Source organism: Myotis nattereri (assembly GCF_964212035.1).
Source record: "Myotis nattereri genome assembly, chromosome: Y".
Taxonomy (NCBI): domain Eukaryota; kingdom Metazoa; phylum Chordata; class Mammalia; order Chiroptera; family Vespertilionidae; genus Myotis; species Myotis nattereri.
In genome coordinates, this window is record NC_138094.1 from 22,784,663 (window position 1) to 22,809,299 (window position 24,637).

Here is a 24,637-nt window from a genome sequence, read left to right on the forward strand (position 1 = left end):
TCTTCCTTATCTAGCATCTGGTGGTTAATAAATACTATCAATGCTAATAACATTGGGAAATTCCAGAGGACATGCTGACAAGAGCTTTACATAAGTTGGCCCCACAGGTGAATCTCCCCACAAGGTAATTGGCACAATCTCTATGTGTGGAGGAATTAACACCCAGACCACAGGATGTTTTGCCTTTGCCCTTCCTCCCTCAGAACCTGCCCATTTGTGTACTTTTCCTCAAATTCCAGAGGTTCTGATTCCCATTATGGACACTATTTCCTGTGAAGGTGGGGATGGGAAGACAAGGTGCATGTCAGACAAAGAGACAGGGAGAGGGAGATGGAATAGGAGAGAGAGAGGAAGAGACAGAGTGCATTTGCTATAAGAGATTTGTATTTTCTGACCCCTTTTCTCTTATTCTCTTTTTTGGTGGGGTTGGGGAGCTCACTGGCTGTTACAGCGACTTCAGCATTTTCTCTTCCCACTAGAAGAAGCAGAGTGTGCCGGGCCAGTGTGGCTCATTAGGCCTATGAAGCAAGAGGACATAGTTCAATTCTCAGTTGGAGCAGGGACCGGAGTTTATGTTTGGATCCCCAGGCGGATGTGCAGGAGAAAGCCAACCAATGATTTTGTCTCATTATTGATGTTTTATCCATCTCTCCCTCTCCCTTCCTCTCTGAAATCAATAAGAAATGTTCTAAGAAACAGAAAAATGAGCTTGTAGGCTGATGGGCCCAAGCCAGAAGAGTGGAAGGTAGAAGAAAAAGAAAGGAATGACAATAAAAAGAGAATGAAGGGCCAGGTGCTGTATGTGACAAGCTAGGAAGTTGCTGACACCCAGCAGAAAGCAGCAAGCACATGAGTGGCTGGCACTGAATGAGAGGCAGAAGGAGAAAAATCACGACTAACTTCCTCACATTTAGGAAGACATACTTGCAAATGGAGCCCTGCCCCTGGGCCTGGATGTGTGGTCTTCTCACTAGGTGCTCCACTGGCAGGCCACTCAGTGAGCAAACTGAGACAGCCTAGGTCCAGAATGCAATGGCAGGTGGGCAGGGAGTCTGTTCCTTGCTGGCCAGCTAACTGTCCATTGAATGTGGGATCCAACAGCACACTAGGGCATCTCCCTTTCACTTGGTTGTATTTCCCCTAAAGGTGGCCCTCCATACCCCCATCTCGCTGGTGTGACCTTCACCTGTGTCCATTTAAGTGCTCTCCGGGAACTGGCTTGGGGCTGTCCACTCTTCAGACCAGGGGCCTGTCACTGGCTCAGAGTTGCTTTACCACCTCCTTGATTGATGGGAAGGAGGATCGTGAGGGGAAAGTCTTCGAACATTAGACCATCCTCTACAAAAGGATGTCCTATTCTTAGGATGGGACACAGAACAAAGCAGAGGTTTATGCCAGCTTAGTACTTTTCTGAAAAGAATGTAAATGTGTTTACAGGCCACAGGAACTTGAATTCAAGAAGGGGCTTGATCCAGTGGAATGACAGGCATGGACTTGTGAGGCCAGGGCTCTGGGTTCCTGGCAGGCTGATGTCCCTTTCAGTATTGGGGGCCTGACTTGTGCACAGGGAAGCCCTACCATGAAGCGGACACAGGGCAGTGAGGGAGGCTCCCAGTGGGGAGGAGTTTTAGTCCAGGGAATGGACTAGTTACCTGTGACTGCCCCAGAGAAGTTGTACCTCAGTGGTGCTTACAGGAAGCCACTTGTTCCAGTCCCTGTGGATGTACCTTGTGTGCGCTGACCCACTGAACAGTCAGAGGTAAGTGAGTAGGTACCAGTGCACCAGAAAGAACCACTAAACCAGAAAGGATAAATGGTGATGTGATCTCCTGTAACCAACCTCAACCAGCCTAGTGTTTGAGCATCACGATGCTCATGCCTTCTTACTTGGCCAGTAACTGCAGGTGGGAGAGTCAGGCTAACATGTCATAGAGGATATCAGACAGTTAACATCCAGTTCTTTTAATTACTGACATTTATTCACAACCATTCAAGCAAAGGTAATCCCCGGATCTACCACCCAAGCCTCAATCCCTCCCCCTGAGAGATTCAGGTGCATATTTCTAACTCCTTAGGACAAATCTCCCCAAAGAAACCATCGAGTCCCCTGTGAGCATTTCCCCCCACCCTGAGTAGTTGTCTGAAACTGGCTGCTGTGTTCCTGTATGGTACACTTATGTCTGGGCTTCAGTGTCCAAGTGCCCAGAGTAAAGCCTATGAGATGTGCACCCAGCTGGACACTCAAGCAACAGGATCACAGAATGGGAGTTGGGTCATGGAAGGTTCTACAGCCACAGTGAGGACAGGGCTAAACCACAGAGCCAGACCATGCTGGGCCGCCCCAACTCCTGCAGCATATGCTTCAGCACGGCATGCATCTGGGCAAGTCAGCCCAGGTTGATGGTGCCACTCGTTTCCTCATAACTCTCCGGGGGGGGGGGGGCGCATAAATCACGCAATTCAGCTTGCTCAGCCCGACAATGTGGCGAAGCAGGTCCTCCGGAAGGTCATGGAGATGGGGTTTTCACAGAAACTTAGGGTTGTGAGCTGGGAGCAGTGGCTCAGGGCTGGCAGGATATCCAGCAATAGGGCTCCATGATCCCACACTAATCCAAGTCCAGGTCCTGAAGAGTAGAGGAGGCTATCTCTAAAAGAAATTGGAGTGACCCAGAACTGATAATGGTCAGGTTGAGCCCACTGAAACTCAGGACTTTCAGCTGGCTGATGTTCAGGTGCTGGGAGAGATGTCGCAAGTCTCTTTCGAAAAGCAGGCAGTTAGTGATGGACAGGGTCTCCAAGGGGGTCCTCAGGCACCTGGGGAGACATAGAGCAGTTACATGTGGGGGATGGACCTCGTGGGCAGAGGCAGGTGAGGATGATGCAAGCCTTCAGGATAAAGAGGCCCATGTCACCAAAGCCTACAGTGTTCCGGATGATGATCAAACACAGGATGTTGCACAGTGAAAAGTGACATTCAAGTACTAGCAAATTTGAGTGGAATCTTTCTCCATCTGTTATCTGCTCCGTGATGGATTCAACTGGATGAAACCTCACACACTCCATTTACTCATCCATCAAGTGGAGCACATCATACACCCCTGGCCGAAACACACAGGTGTTGTGATCATAAAGGTGGGAGGTAAAGATGGGAGGAGCTCAGGAAGGAGCCTGACCCAGGGTCTGAAGCAGGAGGCACCCAGTGCAATTTAGTATTGGAGACATGTCCTGAAATGCCTGCAACTCGGGCTTCCTTCCAGCCACAGCCTCGACCCCTGTCACCATCATCTCTTAGCCCAATGAGGCCTCTGGCAGATGTGCAGAAAGGGCCAACCTCGGCACAGTCAGGCAACATCCAGCGAGGGCTGCCACCCTCCAGGAACTTAGATCACTCTTGTCTCCAAACCACCTATCCCATTTTGTAATGACTCCCTCCGGAATCCTGCATTTACCATGCATTCCGTTTGTGAGAGCCTATGGCAACCCTTGGCAGACAGGTGACCTGAGGCAGGTTTGGAGTGAAAGCCTGCCATGGCCAAATCTCTAAGTGCAGAACTTAACCCCTGAAACCTTACCTCTGATTGGCTTTCCCCTTGTCATTGCAATCCTCACTTGATTCTATTGCATCATCTTCCCTTCGACACCACTTACAAGGATGCCCAAAGCTACCATCCCCTGGCCCGAAGCCTCCATTATGCCAATTCCTAGCAAGGAGTCCGTTTAGTAGCCTCTGTCCTAGTGCATGCGTCCTACCTTTGTCTGGGGGTTTATGTCACAACATGCAAGGTGACAGAGAGGTGAACAAGACACTGACTGTGTGGCCCCTCTAGTGGCTCAGGCACTCTAGCACTGCTGAGGGATGGCACACAGGACAGCCCGTCTCTGTGCACTGAAATGGAAAAGGGCTCGCTCTGGTCTGCAGGGAAAGTTCGCCACCCCTCACCTGAGGATCTCCTCCAGGCGGCCTCTGAGGATGGAGACATCATCCAAATTGAGCTCCTGGAGGTGGGGCAGGCTGAGGACTGAGAGGTGACCAGGCTAACACACTGCTCCTCCTGCTCCAAGGTGGTGTGAGAAGACGTGAAGACATGGGAGAGACGGAACCGGCACAGATTGCCCATCTGGCCCAGGTAAGGAGCGAACTTCCTCAGAGTGGACAGCTTCCAGGTACAGTTTACCTCCAAATCCTGGACAGAGTCCAGCTGCACCATATCCAGGATGTTAGTGTTTTGCTTCGACATCACAAAAACCTGGAGCTTCTTACAGCAAAGGTGGAGCAAACCTCTCCCCTCACTGACTTTCTTAATCAGGTAGATGAGGGACTCATCAAGGACACCTTTCTTGAGGCAAAGGTCTGCTAACACCTCCACGGGGGACAAGGGTGGGTTTGGCCTGGCCGTTAAGCTGTGCACTTTCCCCCTATTCCTCATGGGCTGCAGGGCCTCAGGCTCCAGGAGTGAGCACACATGGGCTCTGTTGCCGGCCCACACAATCCAGAACTCCTGATGAACTCTCTTCTGTAAATTAAGCACCTGCAGTTTCCATCTCCTGTGGAGAAAATAGGAGGTATTCTGGGGTGCATTATGATAACAAGAAATAAGACCATGAGTCTAGGAATGTGGGCAGCAGGGCCAGACACCTGACTCGACTTTTGACTCAATGTCCCAGAATCACCTGCTCCTGGTGTGACTGGGATCCTTCATGGTCCCCATTCCTGGTACCTTTAGGTGGCACCAGGAAGGTGTGGGCTCGTGTCCCTTCGGTCAACCTCGGCATTTTCATCAGCCCTATATATCCAAACCCTGTTCCCAGAATGACCCCAGCGGTGGCTCCAAGGCCTGCCTCAGCTCTCCCTTTGGCCCTTCACACTCCCAGATCCCAGCTGTAACTGCTCAGATCCCCAGGGTGCTACCAGGCTATTGAATCCCCCGTACCTGGGTCGAGTGTCCTGGGCAAGCAGGGCATCGAGTCCCTCGAGCACAGCCTGCAAGATATCCTGGTAAGGCTGCCGATGGTTCATCAGGGCCCCAGGGGGAACGCAGGAGAAGGGCCAAGCCTGCACCATTGCCTTGAGGACTCAGCTGTGCTTCCCACCAAAGACTGCCATGAAAAGAGGTGGGAAGAGCTCCATAGGAAGCCACTCCAGAGCAGCGATGGCCGAGGCTTCATCCCTCAGCAGGCTCTGACATGCCAGTTCCAGGAGCCTGCATGGAGCTGGGAGGCTCATCCCCATGAAGCTGCTATGAAAGAGATCATGGGAGACAGTCAGGAGCAAGGCATCTTGTCAGGCTGAGCATGAGCAAACCCGGCCCTTCTCCCTTCAGAGGGACCAGCTGAGGGCCAAAGGCACTGCTCCAGCAATAACTCGAGCGCGACCAATTTACCCCAACCCCGTTTTCTACTTAGGGTCGCAAAGTCACTCAGCCCTGCCTCTCCTCTGCCACTGGCAGGACATGAACCAGGCACCAAGGAGGGGTGAGATGACCACTGGACACCTCCCGCATCTACCCACTGGCTAGCTGGAATTCTGCTGTGCAGTGAGTACTGGGAAACCAGAGAGATGATCCCACCCGTTCCAGGGAAAACGTTTCTGAGGATCACTGAAGGACTGAAAACAACTGGAGTAGGGAGCAGCCTGTGGCCCAGGACTGCCTCTTGCTAAGTTCCAGGAAATAAAATAGATGGGGAATATTAAGGAACACCCACACAATGGGTACCATTGAGGCCTTAGACACATTTTCAATGAGGAATATAAAAGCAACACAAACGTTTTTTGAAGCATGGGGGAGTTGGAGGTGAGAAAAATAACCATTAATTCCAACATGTACATTTTACTGTGTGTTCCTTCTATGAATATTAGAATGACCACTTTATCCATGACAACAGAGGGCTCACATGTCACAACTAAGGCTCCTCTCAATAAAAGACTGCAAGTCTGGTCAGTGTTGCTAAGTGCCTTGAGCATCCACCCATGCCCCCCAAAGATCACTTGAGGGCTCCATTCTTAACCCCTGTTAGGGGATGGGCAGGAGCCAGCTGATGGATGTTTCTCACATCAATGTTTCTGTCTCTCTCTCCACCCACTCCCTTCCTCTCTTTCTAAACATCAATTGGCTGTTATGAAAGACTTTCATTAAGACCTGTTTTCACACACACAGCCCGTCCGCTAAAAACTACAAAAAGGGTTTTGCTACTTTGGCCTACAATAGGCTCCTTAGCAATACTCGACTTTCAGACACAGGGAAAACTTGCCCTGTGAACCTCTATGAATGGCAAACATCAAAACAGAAATCAAAATGTTTTGGATTAAGGCAGACCTGCATCCAGAGGCAAAGGCAAAGTCTGCTCATTTGTAAGGAAGAAAGGACAAATCTCTGGGTTCTTGCCCTGCAGGTCCTTGGGGGCCACCTTAGGCTCCTGACACACCAGAGCAGCGTGGTGCAGGGAGCCCTGTGCTCAGACCTGGGCATTGACTCTCACGCTCTAGATTCTGTTCCCTCCTTGGCCTCTTCAGAAGCCATTATGCCCTGTGTGACCACACCTTCCTCTTGAGGTCCTAGCTGAAATGGCTACCTCCACCTGAGAGCAAAACCTTAGCCCTGGATCTCCAGGCATTTAACCCTGATGGGGTTTTGCACTCTCCACACCTCCAACTAAACCCTAGCTCTATTCATGAAAGGAAAAGAAAGGAAACCAGCCTGGAAGTAGACTTGATGGGGGTGTTGATGCCACATAAAAATCCCCTAATGTTCCTGTTAACACACCTTTAGGGAGGCAGTGTATCATCTCAAGAGAGAAAGAATTTCAATGAAACAGTATTGAGTAACAAACAGCCCCTGAGACTTGATGTTACCTACAATTGCAAATCCCGTGCCCATTCAAAGAGGAACAGAGGGACAGTTGGTCTTCCAGGTTTTGAGGAGCAAGTCTTCCCCAGAGGAGGTCAGGCCAAAATCACATCTAGGGATTGATCAGGAGAAGGGAGAGGATGCATATTTGGAATGTGACCAAGTGAATTACTCAGGACAAGGTGAACATTGGGGAAACTCAAAGACACTGACTGCATCAACTTGAGAACTTAAAAGGCTAGCGGTGTAGAAGGAAACTGGGTGGATCCCTTAAACCTAAGATGATGGGGAGTATAGGCAGGAGATTCTGTCACCCTCCCTCTGGGGAGGTAAAGGGCATTCCCTCCCATTGAAACAGATCAGCTCAGCACACTGGCTTGAGAATAGTAAATGTGAAAATGTGGGTTGTGGAGAGACCAGAGGAGGGGTGTGGCAGCTGAACCTGGGATGTGACTTATCCAATTCTGAAAGCCACTGAGGGCTGAGAGTCGTGGGCTCTTTGGAATCTTGGAGGCACAGAGAAAAATAAATGTGGGCCAAAAGACCTGTGTATCCTTACCAAGGAGATGCTACAGAGGGCATTCTCTTTAGCTCAGGCATCTTCTTCCACATCCCAACCGTTCACAGGCAGCAGGTTAGTCCCAGCCAAGTTCCAGGGGCCACGGCCCTAAACATGACTGCCAAAGTCTGTATAAATGACTAATATTTGCTCAACCCCAGGTAACAATCCATGCAAATTTGGCTTCAAAAAGCTCCTTCTGGGCCCAGGCCTAAAACTCTCACTCAGATTGTGAGGGAAGATGTCCTCTCTCAGGATTAAGCAGAGTGCACAGATATACCTTCCCCTTCAGAAGATTTGAAGCTGTGCTTGGCATGTAAGGATATGCCATAGTTTGGGATATCCCCATGCTGTACTGAGTCACACACTGGATCTTTTGAAATCAAGGGGACACAGACAGAGATAGAGCCAGAGAGTGGGGTTGGGGAGCAAAGAGAGAGAGAGAGAAAGAGACAGAGTGGAGCAACTTTTCTACTCTAGTCTACCCCCTGCATTGTGATGCCCAAATAACTCTCATATTGCAGGCAGAGGGACCAAGTGACAGATTACCACAGTGGTATTGACCAGAAAATTACAGGCTGGCTGGTGAGGTTTCTAGAAGAGGTTCAAACAGTAATTAGGTCAGCAGTTGAGTCTAGACTTGGTATTATGGGCTTAAAGCCTGAGTGGTGCCACCTGGGGGCTGAGATTTTCTCATTAACATAGATATTACATGCACCAGGCAGAAACTGGAAAATATTAGGAGCCCAAGCTCAGGCAGCCTCTCTGAGATTCCAGTGTCCAGGAGATACAAGGAGGCAGGAGGGACCACATAGAATGACTGAGGAACAAAGTCTGAGCCCAACATGCCTTCTTCATGAGAAAGGAACACTCCTCTATCCACCCCCCCATGCGGAGCCTGCTTTCCCAGGGCATGTGCTGTGGCACTGGGGGAAGAGAACTTCCTGCCCAGTATTGGACAGGCCGGGCCAACTCCCAGCACCCACACATGAATTTGGGGGATGTTTTCACCACAACCTGGTCACCTGCCACCTGCTCTCATCATGGCCCTCACTTATGTACAGGACACAGTAGCCTCTATGCTCATGAGTAGGGCCGTCCTGTGCAACCTCCTTCTCCAGTCACAAAATTCCTAGTGCGATCCCAGGTTATCTGCCCTTGTGACCTTTTCTTGAAGGAAGGGGGTCCTTAGAATGTGCTCCAAGTCTGGGACCCTCTTTATGTATCCCTGGAATGTCAGTCAGCCCATCAGGAATCTCATGCTGGGGACACCCACTGATAACAGAAATCAGGAGTTCTCCCCAATTCTTCTGAGCTGTTTTGGAGAACGTGACAAGCTACAGTGTATAGAAGGAAAATCAACATCCCAGCTGCCTTTCTGGATCCAAAGAGGCACCAGAGAGGCAGTAGGATGCACTTCCTGGGTTCCACAGCAAGCCCTGCCTCTGTGGGCCTTCAGAGGCCCTGGGGAACAGTCCCCATGCATGTGCTTTCCCATCGTCCGCTCTCTTAACCCAGCCTTCGAGCAGACAGCCTTCCACCTGGCTTCTTTCCCTCTGCAGTCAGACCTCTTCCTACCATATTTTGTCCTCTGTGCCTTTTTCAAACTCACAAGTCTCTGCTGGCACTACCTGCCCTGCCTGTGCCCTACAAGACCTGGTTTCACGTCAGACCCAATGACATCTAGACCTAAACAAGGGATTGCCCCTCTTTCTTGCTCCCCAAGGAGAACATGCCTCACATCCAGGACATGCCTGGGTCTAGCCATTGAATGCCAAGGGTGCTGCAGGAGGGCTGGCAGAAGGCAATGGCAGAGTGGACATGTTCTCAGGGATGTCCCCACGTCGGATGATCCTCGCCTGCCAAAGACAGACTCCTCTCCTCTCTCTCTTCAATCCTTGATTTACTCAAGAACAGTCACTGAGTGCCTAAGGTGCATCCACTGCCATCCCGGGTGATCTGCAGGGACACTTCATGAGAATGTCATCGTCTTCCTCAGAGTATCTCTGAGGCAAAAACCCTCACTTGTCTGAGTAGAGAAATGAAAAAACAAAACAACTGTGCTGGAAAATGAGTAAATCACATGCTGGTCTTGCTTTGCACTGTAGAGCACGCCTCACAGAGTGGTACCTCCAGGAATACACTGCCCATCAATCCTAATAACCATAGGAAAAGTTGTTATTTTTCAATAGCCATTACAAATTTTTATCACAATATTAAAAACTCTGTTATAGCCGAACCGGTTTGGCTCAGTGGATAGAGTGTCGGCCTGCGGACTCAAGGGTCCCAGGTTTGATTCCGGTCAAGTGCATGTACCTTGGTTGCGGGAACATCCCCACTGGGGGGTGTGCAGGAGGCAGCTGATCGATCTCTCTCATTGATGTTTCTAACTTTCTATCCCTCTCCCTTCTTCTCTGTAAAAAATCAATAAAATATATTTAAAAAAAGAAAAAACAAAAAAACTCTGTTATAAACATACCATACATGTAAATAAATAAAGTAGTAAAATCACTACTTAGCACCCTGTGATTTTAAATGTTTGAGAATTAAAAACTGACATGCGCCTTTGCAAACTATTTCAAGAGTAGTTGAAACATGGCTTGCGGGTCTTCTGCTCATACAACTTTCCACACAGAGTGAGAGTCTTTTCCATGCCCTGGTCAACTGTCACATTGCTTTCTAGGTTTAGATAAGCTTCCAAGGTCCCATCCTTCCTGCTGCCTACGTGGGCACCCGTCTCTGGAAGAGTTCCTTTAGTGTGAAGCTCTTTGGCCTCATGGCTTGCCCAGGGACCTCTCCATCCTTTTTTTGGTCACAACCATGTTGCTCATTTACACTTGTCTGATAGCTGGCCATTGTGAACCTGAAGCTGGGTTCTGAGTCACAATGATGAGTAGAAGTAATTCCTCAGGTTTGGCAGAATTTAAGAAATTACAGAAGCATTTCACTTTCCAAGTTTCATTACTTCTCTCTCCAGACAAGAGACCTTGGCAAGGGCCATCTATTGACTTCCTTCTCCACGTGCAGTAACTGAGGCCTGAATCAGTCGCCTGCACTTATATCTCTGAGTGAGTCATGGGACAGTGACACAAGAACAAGGCCCTGGTTCCTGATGGAAGGCTACCATGGCCATCACCTGGGCCAGCCTGATGCGAATGTGCATAAGAAGTCACCGGAGAATGGGAGCATGCCACTCTATGTGTGGCAGCGGTGGACACGATCAGGGTCATGGGCAGACAGCAGGAGTGTCCATTTAGGTGACAATCACCCGCCATAATCCAGGTGCTCAGCAGGTCCGTGCTCAGCCATGGTGTAGGGACCCGGTCAGGTCTTCAGGAGGATGGGGAGGTGATGGTGTGATAGTCCCAGGGAGAACTAGGAATGATCTGCAAGTATGTCAATTTACTGATGAGGTGTCACCCACGAGTTCTGGGTAGCAGTTATGAATGGAGGCCCCTCCCACAGCTGAGGTAGAGGAAAAGAAGGGTGGAGAACCCAGCTCAGCGATGGGGCCACAGGAGGCATAGCTCCAGGGTGTCTCCCTCTTGGCCTGAGCTCCGCTATGCCCCACAGCCTCATCCTCTGCACAGGTGGATCATACTAAGGAGGGCACCTTCTGGCAGCCCAGGGCTGACAATTCTCTCTGCCTCAAATTACCCTGCAGTCATGGCCTTGATCTCTCCTCTCAGGGTCCTGGGACCAGTATGTCCATAAATAGCCACTCTCAATGTGGCTGAGACACTAGTAACACGAGGGGTTACCACCCAGGTGATCTTAGTACCAGCAGCATCTGTGTGAGGCCTGACACTCCCAATGCATGAGGTCGAGGTCTCTCCATCCCCATTCTCTATCTCCCAGGCCTCCCTGACCACCTTGGGCTGTAGCCAGGGGACAGGTTGTGCACTAGTTACTTTGTTTCAAGAACCATCCCTTACCCTGAGTGTTGCAAGCTCAGGGGAAGAGACCAAAACTTACCTGACACCAAACACCAGTTAAGTCAGTCTGTGGGCTCTCATGCCAGCCTTGCTGCAAGCAGAGTTGCTGAACATGGGGTCCCTAACACACTACAGCTTCTTATCTCGAGCTTGCGCTCGCTCTCTTTTACCCCATGAAAAGTCAGGAGAACAAATGATTTTGGGGGGACATGACCTGAGAATACAATGGCTGCTCCTGTTTCTGCTCCCCCAGGAGGGGCCTGAGGATGCAGATCCCACCGATTTTCCTGATGATGAGAATGGAAGAGGTGCAGGGCTTCTCTACACACCCTAGGCAGCTCCCTTAACCAGCTCACCTGAAGATGACTTCCATCCATGCTGGTTCAGCTCATAATGGCCTCACACCCTCCAATACTTGGTTGCCCTGGTGGCCCATGGTCCCAGTCACCTGTGTCAACCTAGGTCAGAGTAAGAACCAAATGGTCCCCAAACAAGGAAAGAGCAGTTAATGCACGTACGTTGGAAGCCATGGGCTCCTGTGAAAATCTTTGAGAACACCGTGGAGGAATCTGAAAACTGGAGATGTGCCCTGGCTGGTTGGGCACACTATCCAACCAAGGGCTGAACGACCCAGCAGAGGATAGTCAGACTTCCTTGTTTTCATCTGTAGAGCTCTGGTCACTGCATTGTACCAATCCAGCACTCAAGTCCTCTGAGCCTGCTGCAAGGCTCAACATGCTGGCATCCAGTCCCCACAGTAGCGTCACTCTAGCACAAGGACCTCCTGAGCCCACTGCCCCAGTATATGATACTTGGGCACCTTTGTAAGCAGGCATTGGGCATCCAATTCCAACTATGGTTGCTCATCCCCCAAAGCAGAAAATGGGACTTCTCCCTACACGGGCCAGAGGCACAGCACAATCACTCTGATCCAGTGTGTGGGTCCCACAAGCACACACCCTTTGCAGACAGCTCCTGGGCCCTTCTGTGTGCTATCACTCGGCATGTGCCTTTCCAACCAAGGGTGCATGGCTCCCTCAGTAGGATCCATGGCACTGCCCCACATCCGCCCCGGGTTTCCTACCTCAGGACACTCTGCTGCTGGATCCTAAACTCCTTCATGATTCAGAGAGGGAAATCACTTTGACCAGAATCCCACTGCCTCAACCACAAACTACTAAATACCCTCCTCGCCACACTCATGGGCACTGGGCCCACATAGTGAGTTTCAGAGTAATGCTAATCCAGCGACCATCACACCACACTGGTTAAAGTCACATTTTCTGAGAAGCAGGCCCCATGACTCCTTAAATCCAGGCAATGGTCTTTGGGAACAGTGAGCAAATACAAATGAGACTTCAGACAACCTTTTCCACAAGAGCCGGAACAATAATCACATACAAAACACCTTGCAAAACAATGCTGCGGGTCAGTCACATTGCTAATCCTTGATAACACTTTATCCACAAATAAGAAACTAACAGTCCAGAACCAAGTACCTCCAGAGAATCGAAATAGCTCAAGAAGGGAGCTCCACTAGATTACCTATCCCAGAAGACCTGAGAAATCACACCAGTAAAACACCCCCAAAAGAACCTGGGTAGCAAAGCAGTTGAACCTAGCAAACAGATACAATTCAAATGTTACAACAAAACATAGGGAGACAAAGAGGCATTCCCCAAAGGAATGAATAAAGTGTAATCAACAGAAAAGGAGTTAAATGAAATGGAGGCAACTAACATGTCAGATGAAGAAAGTTTAAAATACAAGAGGAGAGCCTATGCGAGCTTTGGGACAACACCCAAGAAAACAACATCCGCATCATAGGGATTCCAGAAGGAGAAGAAGTGAAGCACAGAATAGAAAACATGTTGGAAGAGATAATGACAGAAAACTTCCCTGATATTGGCCAGAAAATATCTATGCAAGTGCAAGAACCACATAGAGTCCCAAACAAGATGAACCTAAAAAGACCAACACCAAACCCATAATAATTAAACATCAATACCAAAGTAAGTATCATAAAGACTGTCAGAGAGAGACAGAAAGTTACCTACAAGGGACCTCCCATTAGAATATCAACTGATTTCTCAACAGAAACACACCAGGCCAGAAGGGGATGGAATAAAATACACAAAGTAATGTGAAACAAGGGACTGAATACATACCCAGCAAGTCTACCATTCCAAATTGCAGATGGAATCTGGACATTCACAGACAAAAAAGGGCTAAGAGAGTTTATTAACACCAAGCCAGCAATGCAAGAAATGCTAAAAGGACTGCTGTAAAAAGAAGAAACAGAAAGGCAAGATGAAACAAAAATATAAGAATAAAAATGATGACAAACAAGTACATATCAATAACAACATTAAATGTAAATGGATTAAATGCTCTAATCAAAAGGTAGGTGAATGGATAAGAAAACATGACCCATATATTTGCAGTCTGTAAGAGACCCACCTCAGAGCTAAGGATTCACACAGACTGATAGGGAAGGGATGGAAAATAAAAGTGTTTCAGGTAAATGGAAATGAGAAAAAAGCTGGTGTGGCAATACTTATATCTGACAAAATAGAACTTAAAGTGAAGGCCATAACAAGAGATAAGGAAGGCCACTGTATAATACTAACGGGGGCAATTCAACAAGAAGATATAACTCTGGTAAACACATATGAACCCAATACAGGAGCATCCAAATACATAAAATACATACTTCTGGGAGGTATTAAGGGACAGATAGCAATAAATTCATAGTCGGTTACTTTAATCCCCCATTTACACCACTGGATAAATCCTCTAAACAAAAAACCTCCAAAGAAACAGCAATCCTAAATGACTCTCAGTTCAGATAGACTTGACATCTTCAGAACATTTCATCCCAAAGCTACTGGATATACATTCTTCTCCAGTGCTCAGGGGACATTTTCAAACACAGACTATAGATTAGGACATGGGCAACGTCTCTTCAAATTCAAGAGCATAGAAATCATAATAAGCATCTTCTCAGGTCACAATGGCATAAAACTGCAAAACCACTGCAACAAGAACAATGAAAAAAATCAAACACTTGGAGGCTAAATAGCATGCTGTTAAACAATGGTTGGGTTACCAAAGAGATCAAAGAAGAAATGGAAAGCATCCTGGAAACAAATGACAATGAAAACTCACAATCCAAAATCTATGGGACACATGAAAGCAGTCCTGAGAGGGAAGTTCATAGCTCTAAAGGCCTACCTCCAAAAACGAGAAAAAAATGGTAATGAAGTGTCTAACCTAGCAACTTAATCAATTAGAAAGAGAGCAACAAGAAATGCCCAAAGTCCTCAGAAAGAAGTAGATAATAAAGATCAGAGCAGAAAGGAACAACAAAGAGACCAAAAAAATACAAAAGATCAATGAAACCAAGAGCTGGTTCTTTGAAAGGATACACAACAATCATGAACCGCTAGCCAGGCTCACCAAGAAACAAAGAGAGATGACCCAAATAAACAAAATTATAAATGAAAGAGGTGAAATAACAAATGACCCAACAGATATACAAAGGATTGTAAAAAATTACAACAAACAACTCTACTCCAACAAACTGGACAACCTGTGTAGCTTGACATTTGTAAACAAGGATCTGAAGTCCTGCCAAGTGAATGTTCTATTAGGAGCACAGTGAGAATTGCAAGCGAGCCACGCTGGTCAACATTGCACACAATCTTGAGTTCCAAGAACATTTACCTCCCTGAGAACGGCTAAGATTAAATAGTTGTAGGTGTAGAACAGAAAGGGAGGGCACAGCTGCAAGTTGTCTTCAATATGCTATTGTAATAATATAGAACAAAACAAGATTTAATTTATTTTATTTTATTTTTTATTGATTTCTTACAGAGAAGAAGGGAGAGGGATAGAGAGTTAGAAAGATCAATGAGAGAGAAACATCGATTAGCTACCTCCTGCACATTCCCTATTGGGGATGTGCCCGCAACCAAGGCACATGCCCTTGATGGAAATCGAACCTGGGACCCTTGGGTCCACAGGCTGAAGCTCTATCCACTGAGATAAACTGGTCAGGACACAAAACATGATTTAATTGATTAACTGCTGACACACTGACCTTGTACCAAAACCCAATAAAACGATGGTGAGAGTGCAAGGTTTGCTGCATGCCTGAGAGAGCTGTAGCCCTCTGTCCGGCATCAATCATCCTGAGTGCTCCTCTTACCTCTGCGTCTTTGGTTCCTTAAACATCCCTCAACACTTGGCGCCAAAATAGGGACCGTAAGGTAAGTATGGGGAACGCACAGGACTGAAAGGGAAAAAGTCTGCAATGGTGTATGCAAAACTTTCGGTAAGCCAGGCAGCACAATGGGGAACTTACCAATGGCAGAGAGTCAATATATGACTCTGCTCTGTTCAGTGCTTTAAAGCACTGGGGTAAGTGTGTCTCAAGACACTTTTAGAAAATTAGCTAGAGAAATAAAAAGGCATTGTTATTGGTTTGAGCCGACAGGCAGAAATCAGTTAAATCTAAAGGTTTGGAAACAGATTGTTCATGGGCTACAACACGCTCATCACAATGGAGATCCTATAGGACAGGAAGTTTGGTCCTTGTGTACTTTGATTACTATGGCTCTTAAATCTTTGCAGTCAAAATCAGATTATAAGGCTACTCCAGTTAAAGTTACTAGCTCTCGTTCTCACTCTGCTTGTGAAACTGATAAAGACATGCCTAATAGACCACTACCATCTCTGCCTTATGAAAATAATTTAGACCAAAAAAGGAAAGATTTTGAACAGAAGTTGAAGGGATAGGAAGATATAGAAGAGACTGATAAAGAGGGCATCGGGATTTGTCAGAAAGTGAAACTAGTAGCACTGATTCAAGTGGTAGTGAACGGACAAGATTAAAAAAGAAAATCAAAACAAGGGATGACAAAAAAGAGTTATTAAAAGATTTGCTGATTCATATAAAGGCTTTAATATGTGGTATCCCACTGCCTCATGTTAAACCCACAAATAAGTTACAGGAGTTATTCAAAAATGCTTTTCCAGTTCAACAGCCACTGTCAGAGTAGCCTGGAGTAACTCCCTCGGCTCTTCCTCCAGACACACCACATTATTCCACAGGGGCACATAGGCAATTCCAGCTGCCCTTGCCTACTGAAATAAACAAAGTATTATTCGATTCAGAACATGGAGATGAGATTGTTCTTCCCACATGGAGAAGAGATAATAATTTCCTTGCATTTCTGATACAGCAGCAGCAAATGCCACTGGATCTGCAACAATAGCCCAATATCCAAATGGTTATGTTAATGTGGCTCATCATCCTCATGAGTTTAAACTGCTCAAAAGTTTAAAAGAGGCAATTAATTCTTATGTCATGCATTCCCTGTTTGTGATGGGATTACTTACTAGTTATTCCTCAGAATTTTTGCTAATTCCCCTGGATTGGGAAGCTTTGACCAAAACTGTACTGGATCCAGGAATATATTTACAATTTAAAACATGGTGGAGAGAGGAAGCTGACGTTATGGCTAGAGAAAATGCAGCAAAAGAGCCTCCAGGACCAACATTTCAGGAATTAACTGGGTCTGGACATGATGGGCAATTGCAAGCACAGGCAGCTTTTTCAGATTTGCATATCACTCAGATAAAATTATGTTGTTTAAGAGCTTGGAAGAGACTGGATACACCTGGAAAGGCATCTCCTGCTTTTACTAAAATTACTCCACAAACGGGAGAGCCTTATACTGACTTTCTGTCAACATTAACAACACCAATTAAAAAGGCTCTCTCTCAGGAAGAGGCACGAAGATTATTTCTTCACTATTTCTTTACAACCTCAAGACTATGAGAAATTTGCATTTACTGTCCCGGCTTTAAATCAGGCGCAACCCACTCAACGGTATCAATAGAAAGTCTTACCACAAGAAATGTTCAACAGTCCCAGTATATGTAAGGCATATGTGCATCAACCTTTAGAAATAGTTAAATAAATTTCCTAATACTCTAATTTATCATTATATAGATGATATTTTAATAGCTTCTAAAATTCAATCACAATTACAGGAGATTTACCAATACCTCCTTGAAAAATTCTAAGACTAAAAATTAGAAGTAGCCACAGAAAAGAAACACTGGCAGGAGCCATGGAAATATCTTGGGCAAAAATTACCAGATGTCTCCATTATTCCACAGAAGGTTCAAATTAGAAGAGACAGTTTAGAGACTCTAAACGATTTTCAAAAGTTATTAGGAGACATTAATTGGTTGAGACCCAGCCTTGATATACCTACTTATCAATTGACTAATTTATTTCAAATCCTAAAGGGACCATCTGAATTAAATAGCCCACGTGTTTTAATCCCTGCTGCAGAAAAAGAATTAACTTGGATAGAACAGCATATACAACAAACACAATTAAATAGAATTCTCTCCATAGACAATTTTAAATTATTAGTTATCCAAACTGAGCATTCTCCTACAGGGTTACTTGTTCAAGATAGTAATGTTATTGAATAGATTTTCTTGCCTCATAAATCACAGAAATAAATACAGACTTATAATCAAACAATTTGCCAAGTTATTTACAAGGGAAGACTAAGATTAAAACCATTATGTGGTTTATATCCAGAAGAAATTATAGTACCTTTTACTGTCAAAAATATTCAAAAATTGTTTCAAATATGCGATAATTAGCAAACTGCTTGTGCTCATTTTTTAGAGAAAATGCATAATCATTATCCTACAAATAAAAGGTTACAATTTCTTAAGAAAACTCAATGAATATTGCCTCATATTGTAGCTAATGAACCAATTCAAGGCCCTACTATTTATACTAATGATAACAAGCTAGAAATAGCTGGTTTTCATTCTGAACAGCTAACAAAGGTAATTCAATCTCCATACCCTTCAGTACAATGGGCAGAACTATTTGCCATTGTTTTATTACTACAACATTTTCCTCAAGCTGTAAATATTGTCACTGATTCTCAATATGCAGTAATTACTCACTTACTAAAAGCTTTTGCAGTAATGGAAATACCTCAAAATATTAAGACTGATAATGGTTCTGCATATCTATCTACAAAATGTCAAACATTTTTTCAATATCACTCACATCACTGGCATCCCTTGTAACAATACAGGACCAGCTATTATTGAAAGACAAAATCACACCTTAAAGGAAATGCTCAAAAAACAAAAAGGGAGAGAATCCCCTAAATGAAGACTATTAACTGCTCTATTTACTTTAAATTTTTTAAATCAAGATGAGATGACAGCACTGCTGCTCAGCGACATTGGGTAAAGGAGGTTTCACAAGAATTGAATCAACCTGTGTTTTATCATAATGAGTCCTCTCAGTCATGGGATCCTGCATGGGTCCTACGATGGGGGCGAGGTTATGCTTATATTTCCACAAGTAAAGAAAAGTTCTGGGTTCCTGAGAGGCGTCTTAAGCGGAGACATGGGAATCAAAAGGAAGTTCTACTTAAGTGCCCTGACCAAGGATTTCTCAGAGATGACATTGATGGGGCCTCCTATCCGCAAAGCTCTACAGTAAACACAACATTCATCTGTACCAACCTGGGGTCAGGTGAAGAATCTTACGAAAGAGGGAGAACAACTGGTTTGGCATCATGGCAAAGAAGTGATGCCATCAACTTTGTTACTTGCTATGCTTGCACTAATAACCACTCAGGTAAATGCTGAGAATCATACATATTGGGCTTACATTTCTAATCCCCCACTGAATAGAGGTGTTTCTTGGTTGGATTCAAAGGTTCGAATTTATATTAATGACTCAAATTGGTTACCCGGACCTTATGATTATCGAGGTCCATTAAAACCAGAAGAGGAAGGTAGAGTCATAGAAAATTATACCACTGGAACACAGGAAGTGCCAATATGCTTAGGTCAAGGAGACCATTGTTTAACAATACAGGCACAAGCCCTGTTGAACATTTTGAAAACACTACTACTGAAACAAACAAACAAAAAAAAACAACAAAAAAAAAACAGGCGTTTGTTTCTTCTGAGTGCCCATGGTTTTAAAAATGTTAGTTGGGATAACAATAGTACACCTCCATTACTTCAACCATGTCATGTTCCTACGTTTACACACTTGTTCAGTTGGGTCCACTGGGAATCCTGCCGAGGAGAGACAGTTTGGGTTTTATCTAATACTTCCTATGGAAGCGTCATTGATTGGAGCCCTTCAGGTTCTGCCCGTTCCAAAGCCAATGGAGCGGATCTACGATGGCGTGGAGGAGAGAACAAGTCCATATCCATGCAAGCAAATGAAAGCATTGTATGGCATGATGGAGGATTTGCCCCCCCCCCAACACCTCATCAAGAAGGACATCCTGTTCAATCTGACTTATGGAAATTGGGGTCTGCCTTACACTCTTTGAAAGCATAGATTTGCATAAAATAAGCAAATCTATAAAAATAACTCTTGGAATTACACCTTACAATGTAATGCTAACAAAACTGCCTTTGTACAAGCCTGTGTTCGATTACCATTTTTGTTAATGATAGAAGATCAAATTGTAAGTCTGCAAAGACAAATGCATATGAAATACAACTAGAATTATTCATCATTTTGCATTACTCCTGTACCTTATAATGAAAGTTTGTTTCCATGGAAAAAGGTTACAAAACATTTGTTCCATCATAAAAATCTAAAAAAATAAATTCTACATTTACAAACTCATATATAAAAAAAATATTTCAAAAGAAATTGGATAAATTAACTGGGCAAAATGTGTTAAAAATATTGTTAAGGGATTGCAACAATTAAATCCTATACCCCATTTACAAGCCACTTTAGGAGCTTCTGCTGGAATACTATTATTAATACTCCATCTTTGTATCATTTTATATTTAGTCTTCCAAGGACTCAGGAAAACCAAACAACTAATTAAGAGAAAAACAGCTGTGTTATCTCTGATGCTCCATCAAATGAAGCAAGAAGAAAAGGGGGATTTGTAGCTGGACATTTGTAAATGAGGATCTGAAATCCTGCCAAGAAGAAGTGAATGTTCTATCAGGAGCACAGCATGACTTGCAAGCGAGTCGCACTGGGTCAACATTGCACAAAATCTTGAGTTCCAGGAACATTTGCCTCCATGAGAAAGGCTAGGATTAAATAGTCATGGTTGCAGAACAGAGAGGGAGGGCACAGCTGCAAGTTGTCCTCAATAGCTATTGTAATAATATAGAACAAAACAAGATTTAATTGATTAACTGCTGATGCACTGACCTTGTACCAAACCCCAATAAAAACAATGGTGAGAGATAATAGTTTGCTACATGCCTGAGCGAGCTATCACCCTCTGTCCGGCATCAATCATCCTGTGTGCTCGCCTTACCTCTGCGTCTTTGGTTCATTAAACATCTCTCATCAATCTGGACAAAAGAGACATATTCCTAGAAAAATACAAGCTCCCAATAAAAAATCATGAAAAAGCAAAAAACCTGAACAAGCTGAAAACTAGTGATAAAATTGAAACAGTAATCAAAAAGCTTTCAGAAAACAAAAGCCCTGGAGCAGATGGTTTCAGAGGGGAGTTTTACCAAACATTCAAAGAAGAAGTAAAACCAATACTTCTCACACTCTTTCGAAAAATTCAAGAGGAAGGCATGCTTCCAAGCTCTTTTTATGAAGTCAGCATTACCCTAATATGAAAACCAGAAAAAGACACCACAAAGAAAGAGACTTACAAGCCAATATTCCAGTTGAACAGTGATGTTGCAATCCTCAAATAAATTCTAGCAAACTGGATCCAGCATTACATGAGAAAGATCATACACCATGACCAAGTGGGATTTATCCCAGGGATGCAAGGCTGGTACAATATCCTCAAATCAATAAGCATGATACATCACATAAACAAATTGAGAGAGAAAAACCACATAATCATATCAATTGGTGCAGAAAAGGCATTTGACCAAGTGCAACAGACTTTCCTGATAACAATCTTAAAAGTGGGAATAGAAGATTCATCCCTCCCCATATAAAAGCCTTATATGAAAAACCTACAGCCAACATCATACTCAATGGGCAAAAACTAAAGCCATTTCCCTCAAGAAGAGGAACAAGACAAGGATGCTTGCTTTCAACACTTCTGTTCAAAATGGTACTGGAACTGCTAGCCACGGTGATCACACAAGTAAAAGAAATAAATGCCTCCCAAATTGGAAAGTAAGAAGTAAATTGTCATGATTTGCAGATGGCATGATACTGTACATAGAAAACCCCAGACTCTTTCAAAAAATTAGTAAACTTAGTAAGTGAATTCCGCAATGTAGCAGACTACAAAATTAATGCCAAGAATTCTATGGCATTTTATACACCCATAGTGAACTTACAGAAAGAGAGTTTGAAAAAAAAAATCCTATTTATCATCCCACCAAAAAAATTATGATACATAGGAATAAACTTAGCTACGAAGGTAAAAGACCTCTACTCAGAAAACTGCAAGACTTTGAAGAAGAAATAGAGGAAGACAAAACTGATGAAAGAACATACCATCTTAGTGGCTTGGTAGTATCAACATCATGAAAATGGCTATACTACCCAAAGCGAACTATTGATTCAATACCAAGAGCATATTTCACAGACCTAGAATGAACTCTCCAAAAATCCATCTGTAATTAAAAAAAAAAAGACCCTGAGCCCGAACAGGTTTGGCTCAGTAGATAGAGCGTTGGCCTCCGGACTGAAAGGTGACAGGTTCGATTCCGATCAAGGGCATGTACCTTGGTTGGGGGCACATCCACAGTAGGGGGTGTGTAGGAAGCTGGTGATCCATGTTTCTGTCTCATCAATGTTTCTAACTCTCTATCCCTCTCCTTCACTCTCTGTAAAAAAAATCAATAAAATATATTAAAAAAACTAACAAACCCCAAATAGCTGCAACAATCCTGAGAAAGAAGACAAAGTAGGAGGTATCTCAGTACCAGATATCAAGCTGTTTTACAAAACCGCTGTTCTCAAAACTGCCTGACACTGACTCAAGAATAGACCTATAGGCCAATGGAATTGAATAGAGAACCCAGAAACCAATCCAAACCACTAAGCTCAATTAGTATTGACAAAGGAGGCAAAGACACACAATGGAGACAAAAGGGTCTCTTCAATAAATGGTGCTGGGAAATTTGGTCAGATACATATAGGAAATGAAACTAGGCCACCAGCTTACACCATACACAAAAAATAAACTCAAAATGGATAAAGGACTTAAACATAAGACGGGAAACTAAAAATATTAGAGGAAGCCACAGGCAGCAGAGTGTCAGATACATGCTGAAGGAATGTCTTCACCGACCCAGCTCCTGGGGCAATGGAAAATAAAGTTAAAATAAACAAATGGGACGACATCAAAATAAAATGCTTCTTCATAGGAAAAAAAAAAGAAACCATCAACAAAACAACAACAAAGCCCACTGCATGGGAGAACATATTTACCAATATTCTCTCGGATAAGGGTTTCATCTCCAACATTTACAGGGTACTCATACAACTTAAAATAAGGAAGATAAACAACCCAATCACAAAAATGGGCAGTGGACCTAAATAGATACTTTTACAGGGAGGACAAAAGGAAGGCCAATAGATACATGAAAACATGCTCAGAGTCACTAATCTAACTCAAATTAGTAACACAATTTGCGAGAGACGCAAATCAAAAGGACAATGAGGTACTACCTCACAGCTGTCAGAATGGTTATCATCAACAAATCAACAAAGGGCGAGTGCTGGTGAGGATGGGGAGAAAAAGGAACCCTCCTTCACTGCTGGTGTGAATGCAGACTGGTGCAGCCACTATGGAGAAGAGTATGGAGTTTCCTCAAAAAACTAAAAACGGAACTCCCATTTGACCCAGTGATCCCACTTCTAGGAATATATCCCAGGAACCTAGAATTACCAATCTGAAAGGATGCATGCACCTCTATGTTCACTGCAGCACAATTTCCAATAGCTAAGATTTGGAAACAGCCTAAGTGCTGGTCAGCAGATGAGTGGGTTAAAAAGCCGTGGTACATCTACACACTGGCATAGTATGCTGCTGCAAAAAAGGAAGGGGCACTGACCATTTGCAACAGCATGGATGGAGCTGGACAGCATTATGCTAAGCAAAGCTAGTCAGTCAGTCAGTCCGAGAAAGAGAAATATCACATGACCTCACTCATCTGTGGATTATAATGAACAACATAACCAATGAACAAAAACAGATCCAGAGACAGAGAAGCATGGATCAGACCATCACCCTCAGAGGGAAGGTAGGGGAGGGTGGGGCTAAGGGGGAGAGATCAACCAAAGGACTTGTATGCATGCCTATAAGCCTAGCCAATGGACGCAGACACCAGGGGGTGAGCGTGAGGGCATGCTTGCGGGGTGGGGGTGGGGGTGTGGGGGTAGTGGGGGATAAGAACACACATGTAATAACTTAATCAGTAATAGGAATGAAAAGGAACCCAGGAACATATCATCAGGTGAGAATTCACACACTCACACTCACGCACACTCAGGCACCCGCACACTCACACCAGGAGAGGGCTCTGCCGCTCTCAGTGGAAGTCACCTCTTATCTCCCAGCCTGACCACCGCTTTCTCACCAGCTGAACCAGAGGACAATGATGAGTGACGGGCCTGGTGCTCTGCGGAAAGCGACCTCTCCCTCCCGGACACTTCCCACCGTCCAGCAGCCTCTTTTCGGCCCCCTCTCTGTCCCCCACGCCCTGAGCAGGGCTCGGCTGGCCTGAGAGCCCACAGACTTGAGGATCCAGATCCCGGGGGAGTTGGCGCCGGGGCCTGTGGGGGCCCCCTTGGTCAACTGCAAACTCGGCCAGCTGAGGTCACACAATAAAGGCCGATGCCAGAGTTCCATGAATTGTTGCGTGTAAGTCCCCTCAGCGACTCTGGCGCAGCAAGCTGAAGGCCTCACGCCAGCGAGCCAGGTTTGGACCTCAGGCCTTCACTCCAACCAGGTGGGAACTCATTTTCAGATGGAAAACGCCTGCGGGGGAGGGGCTGCGGGGTGCCAGTGACTAGAGCAAGTTCCCCACTGGAGACAGCAAGAACCCAGAGTGTGAGCTTACCTTTTCCCCAGGCCATGCTCCTCACCACATGGTCTCCTGCTCAGCAGGGATGCTGTTGGGAAGGAAACAGTGGGGGGCGCCGCCTGGCAAGCTTCCTGGGGCTGAGCCCTTTTTCCTTTGGGGGCGAAATCTCGCGAGATCAGGAGATCAGGAGCATCCCAAGATCAGGGGACTGCGTGTTTTAGCAGGCCCAGAGAAGG

General features: G+C 45.2%; 1 protein-coding gene across 1 annotated transcript in view; it reads right to left on the minus strand.

Moving 5' to 3' along the window:
* Positions 1–2,606: 2,606 nt before the first annotated feature.
* LOC308512380 (cyclin-Q-like) overlaps positions 2,607–24,637 on the minus strand; it is a gene marked incomplete at both ends in the record, with an annotated part of 123,070 nt that continues 101,039 nt past the window's right edge. Inside the window, one exon of the mRNA XM_081082148.1 lies at positions 2,607–2,814. Coding sequence (XP_080938274.1) covers positions 2,607–2,814 — 208 coding nt within the window. The remainder of the gene's footprint in view (positions 2,815–24,637) is intronic.